An 11,456-nucleotide genomic window follows, 5' to 3' on the forward strand; every position below is an offset into this window, starting at 1 on the left:
GGCGAAATAAATGTGCTAGACATCTAAGGTCATATAGCACTATAGGCAGGTATAGTAAAGGGTGATGTCAGGTGATAGTTGCTATGTGTCAACTACCTAGAGTAATGTTAGAAAGTTGAAGATGAGTAGCGGGGTTGATGAGGGAAAGGGTTATGGTGTTAGGTAAGAGAATTAGATCAAGTTAAGGATATTTATGCATCTGAGGAAGGAGAACAGGTTGTTATAAGAAGCAAGAGGGGGGGTGGAGGGAAGTTGGGAAGGAGGATGAATATCTGCAAATACTTTAAATGTATCAGGGGTAGGAACAGAGGGATTGGGGGGTGGATGAGGGAGTGCAGTGTTCCCTTGGGTTATCTTTAAGAAGTTTTGGATGTCTGCAAGGTTTTCTGGAGGGGAATCTGGTATAGAGGACTGAGAAACAAAGGTTCTCTTATAAGGAGAAGAGGAGATGGATATCTGAGGAACAGATAAAGAGGAAGGTGTGGGAGAGATACTTTTTGAGAAAAAAAAAAAAAAAAAAAAAAAAAAAAAAATTGATGTCTGTCTCTCACTTTTTGTACAATAAGGGTCAGGTATGTAGAGGATATATTCTAGTTCTTTTTCCTCAGTCCCCAACTTCCCAAATTACTGATAAAATTGACCAAGATGTTCCTCTGCTACTTAAATGAACTAGGTCAGCACCAACATACTATATCCCTTCATTCTATATTCAAGCATTTTTCAAAATCCTCATAAGGATGATATGAATACAAAGTTCTGTACTTACAGTAAAGCAGGATTACAAGTAAAATTAGTTTGTTGCTATGTATATAAACTATGTGTTAATCTTAAGCTAATAAATCAAACATACAAGGCATCTTTATTGTGCAGTATTTACAATGTGATATTGTATTACATTATTTTCAAAAAATATGATGAAAAGAAAAATGGTAAATTGAAACCAAGGATTGACCATAAAATTTAATTCATATATTCATTAGTGACACTGGAAAATGTATCAGGATGGTCCTTGCTGCAAACATTTGCTAATAAAATAAAAGAAAAGGGGAGAAGCAAAAAATAAAATATAAATAATGATAAAAAAAAACAATAATAATCATAATCTGAGCATGTGTGATAATATGCAATCTCTGTAAGCAGAAGTTCAAGGCATCAGATTCATACACAGTTAGATTTTGCTATATACATCTTGATTACTTTGTTTACAAATACAATTGCATCACTGTCGCCATTGTCAGGTACACTCGCACAAACTGTGTTCACACCATTATCCATAAAGTAAACTACTTGGTATGTTTTGTTACATGCCAATACTGTGACAATGTGTTAAAAGCACTGGTATAACAGTCATTCCACTTACTCTCCAGTGAATTATACAGCCAATGTTTCTTATACACTAAATTATAAATCAAGTGATACCTTCTGGAAAAAAAAGATCAATATTGTAGTAAGAATTAAATCCCAAAGATTAAAATATTTCTCGCCTTTTTACATTTATCAAATTAACTATGATTTCCTTCAGCTCTCTCTCCCTAATGGCACAACCACTGGAGAGAAAGGCATCAGATAAAGCATACTGCAGAGATCAGTAGCCATAACTGCCGATGCATATGTGCAGACTTGGATGAACCCAATTATGCACGCAGGACTGTGTTGAAAGGGAATGGAACGGTGCTCAGCTGACACATATATACAAAAATTAGGACATCTGAGAGTGGTTTTGATCAATGGTAGGTAGCTGAGGCTCTAAAGCTGTGTCGTCACAAAGCTCCTGATATGAGTTGTGCTGGTGAGCTTCAAGTCCCTCACCAGCTGGGATGTAAACTCTCTATGGCGCATACAAGCAAAAAGTCCCTATCACTCTGGCTATCAGCAAAGCACATTCAGAAAATGTGGGTTTTCAAAAGAAACCCGTTACATTATAATCCTTGCAATATAAGACCATCCTACAAGAGAAAAAAAAAGAAAAAAAAAAATACATCTGGTATTTTATATTTACAAAATGAAATGGAAACATACAACTGTTATTTACACAATTAACAAAATGTTACTACAGCAAATGAAAAAAATAAATAAATAAATAAAATAAAATAAAAAATAATAATTATTATTAGAAAAGGATTCCTGATGAGAGTTCAATCAAAGAACAAGCTAAATCTGTCACATACTTTTAGACTTTCATAAGTACGATGAACATTCTTCTTCTTTTCCCAATATGTTGAAGAGATTTTGCAACCAGCTAGAAAATGAAGTCTTTATAATCTATATTCCTATTCTGCCATAAAAAACAGTGACTTATTTTTCCATGTATAGATATTAGCTAGGGAGCTCATATTTTGGGTTTATATGCACAACAAAATGTCTTCAAACTTAAAATGTCACTAAAAATGTACACCAGACTGAAAGAAGAAAAGACAAAGGAATATTTATAATAATAATGATAATAATAATAACAACTTTTACATTTCTTCATGATTGTTTTCTAGTGCTTACCTAAAGGAGAGAAAGACACCATTATGGGACATGGACTTCACATATTAACAATCATAGTGTAAAAAGGAAATGAAAAAATAGTTTATACAGCATAATACACGAGTAGACAACAAGGAATACCAAAGTCCAACAAACTACATCATATACAAGTAAAACATAATAACAAGAGTAACAAAATGGTTATTTTTTCTTTCTCTTTTTTTAAATATTATTTCTCCCCAGTTTCATTTTCTTTTGATGGAGTGGCCAAGTTGAGCATGCTTTCTTATACAAGCGGAGGAAACCATCTGTTTCCTCTGAGAAAGTCAAGCCGTTAATTTCTTTTTTTTTTTTTCTTTTTTTACTGCCAAATGGTGATCCCGAGTTACACGGACACACTCCTATGTTGGCATACAAGTCCCACTGGAAATCATACTCTCTCAAACTGTACTTAAAAATTAAAGTTGATGACCATGAATATGTCAGAGCTCAGTATCCCAAAGTATCCCAGAATGTTTCACATTCCCTGTTCATTTCTCCATTAAATTACAAGTGTTTCACTTTGTTTCTGCTATTCACTAGGTTTTTTTTTCTTTCTTTTTTTATTTTTTGATAAGAAACAGGGAAAGAGAGGTTACAAAACATATTCTCTTCAAGTACACCTAAAGGACAGTAAAGGGATATATCATACAATACAGCCTCAAATGAAAAAAGTGACAAAATTAAATAGAAAAGCAAAAAGCAGCTCTAATATGAAACAATGCCTTTCACAAAGATCCTAATAACCCATATGAAGGAAAAGCAACAGTGACAACTTCCTGCAATGAGAGAGGGAAATAGTATTCCCCAATAAAAAAAAAAATAATAATAATAATAATAATGATCAGGAAATATATTTTTCAAAAATTGTGCTTCATACTATACAAAGATTTGCTACATGACTCGGTTCTACAGGAGGGGTTATCACCAAATAACGATGATTGGGAGTAAGACTGGTTATATAAGAAGTGTTTTATAACTACCGAGCTGAAAGAGTTTTCTTGTCTTCCATATCAAAGCTAACAATATATTGTCATTTCAGTTTGCGATATATATATATATAAAAAAGAAATTAAATCTATGTATCTTTCAAAAGCCCTTTTACACCACCTCTTCCTCCGCCTCCCATCTCTCTCATTGTAATCTACTCCAGAAATGAACACTGTCTTGGTTGCTTCTGCTAGTGTAATACTTGAGAACAATACTTTTAACATACTTTAGCCAATTACTACTACTCCCCTAAATGAAAAAGGAAAGAAAAATAGTAATAATGAACATCACAGGAGTTACTTGAGAAGAGCTACATCTCGCAAACAAAAGGATTAGTATTCAGACATCAAAGCTGGTGTGAAAACATTCAAATAAGATCTACAAGAATTTATTAACTCTGGCAAGGATAATGGGATTACTGGCAGTGCAGAAAAAGTTTACTTTGCTCAGGGGAAACAATTTTTTACAGCATTAATGTAAGTTTGTGTAACCTATAAGGTTATCAGTAACTACAATGTCATTGTGTACATATATTGATATTGCATTTTCAAATGCAACACCTCTTTTGTTAAGTGTTCACACACACACACACCCTGTGTTCTAGAAACTTCAATCCCTTCAAATTTAGACACATCACTGCCTAAGATAACAGACAAAAAAAAGTTAACGGAAACAAGTTGCCAAACACAGTCTGGGCAGAGAGCCTCTTGTGGTGCTGTACTGTGACCTTTGCTCAGTGTCTTCACCTTTCCCATAGCCCATGTCTTTTCATAAAACACCTTGTACCTGGATGTATTTCAAAGCCTTTAGAATCCAAAGTTTTTGGTGTGCTTTTTTCAAAAGGCAACCCCCCACCAAAAAAGAAAGAAAAAGAAAGAAAAAAAAGGTAAACCTCTTTTTCACAATACAAATTTAGCAACCACTAACTTGTTTCATACATGTACATATACATAGACAAGTATATATACACATAAAATACTTTTATCACTGGTAAATATTTTTGCATCCAGGTTCAAAAACTACAGAAAAAAATTTGCTCTTAATAAAACTTCACATCAGAAGAACTATAAAGTAGGTCTTAATGCAGTACACAAGAAACAAAAAACATCAAATGAAAAAGAAGAAAAAACAAGGAAGGGGAAAAAATAAATAACCAATTGCAATCAAAATCTCAGAGCAACTGCAGACCTAAACATTTCATGCAGAAGCATCTCATGCACCGACTACTTTGCACATTATATATACAGAACCATCTTTTTTTTAAGCCTTTTTCAATCTCTTTTATAATAATCAAGCTATCTTTTAAGTGTGTAAAAAAAGAAACTATCCCCCAACACACACAGACACAGATTCCCTTCATAATACATGCACACACATTTTAAATACAGTGTGATAATGACTGAACCCTGACGTTGAAAGGTTGTCCGTCATGGAACCCTTGGCTTCCCTCTTGGCAAAAACAAAAACAAAACATAACATACACAAATATAGAAAAGTCTTATCAATACGACAACTTGAGCGCCTCTCCTCTCTGGGGACCTCAGGAGAGCACCATGGATCCTATATACACATGTTAGAAAATAGTGCAGTGCTCGAGCTCTTTCTATTTTTTAACTTTTTAAAAGTTTGTGCCCGGGAAGAACGAGTGGAAGAGAAAATAAGTGTACAAATGTGTAAGACGTATTGCATGTGAAAAAAAATTAAATGAAAAAGAAATGAGAAAACCAATGGAAATGACCAATACTAGAATCTAAGATGGTCTAATGAAACTTGAGATTGATAACAAACATCAAGATTAGTGGATGCACCTTTGTAAGTAATTAATCTAATTGGCTGATATAATCTTTTTATAGAAGTATTTGCTCTGAGAATGCTTAACAGTGTTTCCTATAAAATCATGAATTAACTCATAATTGTAGTCTTTCTAGCTAGTGCAGGGTACAATAGAGATCAAGTCTTATTATCCATACTTATTTGGCAGTCTTTTGTAGATAAAATCATATCCAACTAATAGATCAAAAATATACATTAACACTCGTTAAATATTATTTAGTTTATTTATAATGATACTCCTATTCACACTTGGCAGCTGGAGATGGCATCCCTTGGAGCAGCAGCTGCTGAGGAGAGAGAGCTGCAACTTTCACGGCCAGAAATCCCTTATATGTTTGCATGTCCAATGCACTTAGTTCCTGCCTCAGACATGCAGGACTTTCAACGACACTTTTATGCCTTCTTTTACCTCTTCCTTCTTTTCTTTCCTTCTTCTCTTTTAAAATTCTCTCTTGTTTGGTCCTGACATGCCTGGCACCACTGCAATCAAGGCAAGCCAATGCCCTTACTGGGTCTCATGAACAGGGCCATTCAGCCACCTTCCTGTGCCTAATCTAACGAGGCACCAGTTCCTAAACCACACTGTCGTCCTCCTCAAAGAGTTTGAACCCCTACCCTTTCCCCCCTGTTCCCCCTTGACCACTAGTTAGTTCATAGGCCGTCCATCCGTCACAATCCGAGGAGCCATCCCTGTCTGCCGAGCTGACTATGGAAGCTAAGAGCTGGGAGCCCGGCCCAAGCATCATGACTTGTGGTTGCTGGTGAGCCACGTAAGGCCCTCGTACAGCCCATCACCTGTGGTTGCGCAGCACGGCTGGACATACCAGTTGCGATCCCTGATTCTGGTTAGGCCTAGCTTCTCCTGGATTTCATGAGGTTTCATAGCTGTGGAGGTGAATAGAGAAATGAGTGAATTGTATGGTAAAAAAATTATATAATACAAATTATCAATAAAAACAGCTCTGTAGAATATAAATTTAATCAAAATCTATAGTAACTTTATACTAATAATAATGCAAAAAGAATTTATTACCTCTTTATCTTAAAAAATCTTAAAACATTGACCATTAGAATTATTTCTGTACATAAAAATAATATATGAATATACAAAACAAAAAACAATAGCGATGATAATAATAATAATGACAATGATAATAATGAAAGCTAAAATAACAATAATAATACAAAGAAAGATAATGATAGCGAAGTAGATAAATGACAGACACAAAGAAGGAAGAAAGCATATATATCTAGAAAAGAAATTCTACTCATCCAATGAATAGTACATTAAGGAGCTTTACCATTTTGAAAACCTATAGATAATGAGGTGTGTCTTGATCTTGACGTACAAGGCTTTAGAATGCTATAAAAATATAGTAGTGTGAGGTAAATAAATGATAATGTAGAATTATGGGCAATAGATCTGAGCTGACCCCTACCCACTTACAAGACCATTGCTAAAACTTTTTTTTATTAAGTTTTTGATACAGATCTAGAGCAAAAACAGCCAGCCATATGAAAATGAAAAACACTAATGATCAGCTTTAATCGAATACCTTCAACAATCTGTTGGCCCAAAAATTGTATTTTGTTTTTTAGCTTTTGATGAATCTTGTTTTAATAGCTGTTATTATCATTAATCTTTCCCAATAAAAAAAATTGGGCTCCATACTAGTTAACCTATGCAGATGCACTTCAAAAAAAAAAAAAAAACTGTATTCAAATCAGATGGTTATTAATGTGGGCTTTGCACCAAGGGTGAAAAAAATTGCTCACTAAAGCCTTGACACTATATAATTTTTCAGTACTATTTCACTTTCAATGAGAGACAGCATATTACTGATAAAAGGAACTTGAACATGTACTTTTTAATATTTATTACCAAATGGAATAAATATATATATATATATATATATATATATATATATATATATATATATATATATATATATATATATATATATATATATATATATATATTACTTTTCTCCATATAGAGAGCTAATAATTTTCATGTGTGCATTGCAAATGTTTGACATAAAAAGGAAAATCTTTGGTTAGCACACGAAATGTATTTGATCCTTTACCCCTATGAAGGTTTTAATGGCCCTTCACAAACAAGAAGTCAATCATTAAGGCTAAAATCAAAGTATTATAATCTTTACTTTATTCTGCTTACAATAAGGATAATTTTAAACAAAAGATTCTTCAATGACTTACTGTGGCTGTTTCACCATGTAAGTTTGAACATTACAGTATATTCATGAAATGCTTGTCACACATAAAAAAAAAAACTATCCTGTCAGATATAGAATGTAATGTAGTATATATGTGTACATGCAAAAAACTTAAGATGAGGTAGCACACCCTTTATGTGACATTCAAGTGATTATTGGTAAGTTACTTTTCAGAAACTAAATATTTGTGATGAAGCTGTGTTCCTGGGACAATGAGAAAGAAAAAAAAAATGCTTGAAATGAATAGGTCTACTTTACATGAATATACTAACACACAAACTTCACACTTCTGACAACCAGGTTACTTCCACATACCTCTGAAAATTAAATACATTTCTAATCAAACCAACAATTGAACACCAGCAGCAAACAACTGGAAGCAGATGCAACTACCTACACACAGAGATTAGGAGAATAGTATAAGATAACAAGAAAAGTATAAGGTCTCACCATCGGGCAAATCCTGCTTATTGGCAAACACCAGGATAATAGCGTCCCTCATCTCCCTGTCATTAATGATGCGATGGAGTTCTTGTCTCGCCTCGTCCATGCGGTCCCGGTCTGCGCAGTCCACCACAAAGATGAGGCCCTGCGTACCCGTGTAGTAGTGTCTCCACAGTGGCCGGATCTTGTCCTGCCCGCCCACATCCTGTACGGGCACGGGGTGTGGAGGGGAAGGGGGTCAGTGGGGTAATCAGGTCTAATAATTACTGATGCGAGACTTTGTGCTCCATCAGGTAGCAGCAGTTGTAGTTGTATAGTGTTTACTTAGGCTAGTAAATGATGATGTTCCATTATAACATACAAGATATTTTCTCATGGCATTAATTTCTTAAATCTAATTTAACATTCAGAGGTTGAAAGAGAGAGAGAAGGGCTGAGAGGGAATGCAAGAGTGGGAGGGGAGAGAAAGAAAAGGCAGCGTGAAAAGAAGGAAGAGGGAAAAGGGAAAGTGCGTAGAAAGAAGGAAGAGTTAGAATAGAAAAGAGAAAATACGAAATGGAAAAGGAGGGAGGGAGGGAGGGAGGGAGGGAGGGAGGGTGAGAGGAGGGAGAGGGGAAGGGAGGGAGGGAGGGAGGGGGGGGAGAGGGAGAGGGAGAGAGAGAGAGAGAGAGAGAGAGAGAGAGAGAGAGAGAGAGAGAGAGAGAGAGAGAGAGAGAGAGAGAGAGAGAGAGAGAGAGAGAGAGAGAGAGGGAGAGAGGGAGAGAGGGAGAGAGGGAGAGAGGGAGAGAGGGAGAGAGGGAGAGAGGGAGAGTGGTGGAGGGGTGGGGGGTCATTAACTTGGGGGAAAAATGAAAGTACGAAAGTTGAGACAAAAAGCATGAATGACCAAACGTGAGAACATGAAGGGACAGAAAGAAAGAAATGGGAGGAGAAAGAGTAAATCGGAGGAACTGCAGATCAGACCTCCCAAAACAGAAAGCAGAAAATCCATGGGTAAACTGGACTTACCCAAACATTGAATTTGACGTTCTTATAGGCTACTGTCTCGACATTGAAGCCGACTGTGGGGATAGTAGTGACCGAATGGCCCAATTTGAGCTTGTACAGGATGGTGGTCTTGCCCGCCGCGTCCAAGCCAAGCATCAGGATGCGGATCTCTTTGTTTCCAAAGATCTTGCTCAGTAGCTTGCCCATCCTGCCCGCCCCTGGAGGAGAAAGACAAATATTGTTAATGATGTCTGGGTTTAGCGCTATACCTTATTAACCACTTCCATCCCCCCCTCTGTGTGTGTGTGTGTGTGTGTGTGTGTGTGTGTGTGTGTGTGTGTGTGTGTGTGTGTGTGTGTGTGTGTGTGTGTGTGTGTGTGTGTGTGTGTGTGTGTGTGTGTGCGTGTGTGTGCGTGTGTGTGCGTGTGTGTGCATGTGTGTGCGTGTGTGTGTGTGTGTATGTGCGTGTGTGTGTATGTGGGTGTGTGTGTGTCACTGCGTGTGTGTGTGTCACTGCGTGTGTGTGTGTCACTGCGTGTGTGTGTGTCACTGTGTGTGTGTGTGTCACTGTGTGTGTGTGTGTCACTGTGTGTGTGTGTCACTGTGTGGGTGTGTGTCACTGTGTGTGTGTGTGTCACTGTGTGTGTGTGTGTGTCACTGTGTGTGTGTGTGTCACTGTGTGTGTGTGTGTCACTGTGTGTGTGTATCACTGTGTGTGTGTGTATCACTGTGTGTGTGTGTGTGTGTATCACTGTGTGTGTGTGTATCACTGTGTGTGTGTGTGTGTGTATCACTGTGTGTGTGTGTGTGTGTATCACTGTGTGTGTGTGTGTCACTGTGTGTGTGTGTCACTGTGTGTGTGTGTGTCACTGTGTGTGTGTGTGTCACTGTGTGTGTGTGTGTCACTGTGTGTGTGTGTGTCACTGTGTGTGTGTGTGTCACTGTGTGTGTGTGTGTGTGTCACTGTGTGTGTGTGTGTCGCTGTGTGTGTGTGTGTCTCTGTGTATTTTTGTCTGAAGAGGAACTCGTGAAGTGTTTGAAACGTCACGCTTATATTCTATTCTCATTGTGGCTAGTTTCATTTTCATAACAACGGATGTTTCTATTCTCTCCTTTCAATCTGTGTACTTTTATTGTCACCATCTTGTAAACAAAATAAACAGGTAAATGCATTTTGCAAAACAACTAAATAAACTAACAAAAATTAGAGCAGATTACATAAGAAAAAATATGGATTCAACCAAATAAGTGGAAAAAAATACAAAACAGACCTGACAAAATAACCATATGAAGGCAATATTTTCCCTAGTGCCAAAACCGCCAGTCCCCCTTCCCCTCCCTCTCTTCTCATTCCCGTTTCTCTCCTTCCTCTTTGCTTTTTTCTATCCTCCTCCTCCTCTTCTTCCATCCTCCCTCCTTCCTCCCACATACACTCTTTCCCCAACCAATCCAATTCTTTTTCTCTTCCCCCTCCCACACTTTCTCCACGTCGAAGATTAATGGACCAAAAATATGAGAGAGGAACTAAAGAGCAACGAAAAAAGAACCACAACAATGCATGACTGAGAATCCGGATTACAATAATTCACTGGCTAAGGTGCAATTTCCTGGTGCGTTTTGTCGATCATGAAGGGAGGGGGGGGGGGGGTTGTCGTAGTGGTGGTGGTGGTTTGGTGTTGATGGTGATGGTTCAGTGTTGGTGGTAGGGGTGGTGGTGATAGTGGTTTATTGTTGATGTTGGTGGTTGGTGGCGGTTGGTGGTGGTAGGCCTAGTGGTAGTGTGGTGGTATGGGGATCGTACTGGCGGATGTACTAGTGGTGATTGATGTTGGTATTGGTGTTATTGTTGGTGTAAGTGGCGATAGCTGATAGTATTGGTAGGTTGTAGACCGGTAGTAATGGTGAGAGGGGCGATAGTGGTGGCAGTGGCGATGGTATGATGGTGGTGGTGGGGTGGTGGTAATGATGTTGGTGAAGTTCATGATGGGTGTTAATGATGATATCCATGATGAAAACGTTTGTCATCACCACCATCAATAACACAACAACTTAAAAGTGACAAAAACGATCAAAAACAACAAGCACACACAACAAATACAACATAACCATATACTACACGCCCGCAAAACAACCCAAAAACTTCCGGTGAAATAAGATTAAACCGATTCCAAAATGGGGCCAGAAAGCGAGGGAGCAAAGGGGCCCCGACTGAAAGCGAGAGGGAAGCGAGAGGGAAGCGAGAGGGACACCAGAGTGGGCCCCACTCGCCTCTCCCCGGCTCTGCATTGGACCCGCGCAGGAGAGGACGCTAATTATTCAGACTTCGCTCGCCCCTTATCCCTCCCGACCCCACCCCCTACCCTTCTCTTTCATTCATTCACTCTCCCTCCTTCAAGCGTCTCTCTCTCTCTCTCTCTCTCTCTCTCTCTCTCTCTCTCTCTCTCTCTCTCCCTC

General features: G+C 37.9%; 1 protein-coding gene across 1 annotated transcript; it reads right to left on the minus strand.

Annotated features, from left to right (window-relative positions):
• Nucleotides 1-947: 947 nt before the first annotated feature.
• LOC113820333 (ADP-ribosylation factor 6) lies at nt 948-9,220 on the minus strand (the record flags this gene model as incomplete). The annotated part of the gene is given in 3 exon segments (XM_027372666.2): nt 948-6,219; nt 8,022-8,220; nt 9,024-9,220. Coding segments are annotated over 3 exon segments (528 nt in total). The 3' UTR covers nt 948-6,076.
• Between the last annotated feature and the right edge of the window lie 2,236 nt (nt 9,221-11,456).

Source organism: Penaeus vannamei, chromosome 26, assembly GCF_042767895.1.
Source record: "Penaeus vannamei isolate JL-2024 chromosome 26, ASM4276789v1, whole genome shotgun sequence".
NCBI classification, from domain to species: domain Eukaryota; kingdom Metazoa; phylum Arthropoda; class Malacostraca; order Decapoda; family Penaeidae; genus Penaeus; species Penaeus vannamei.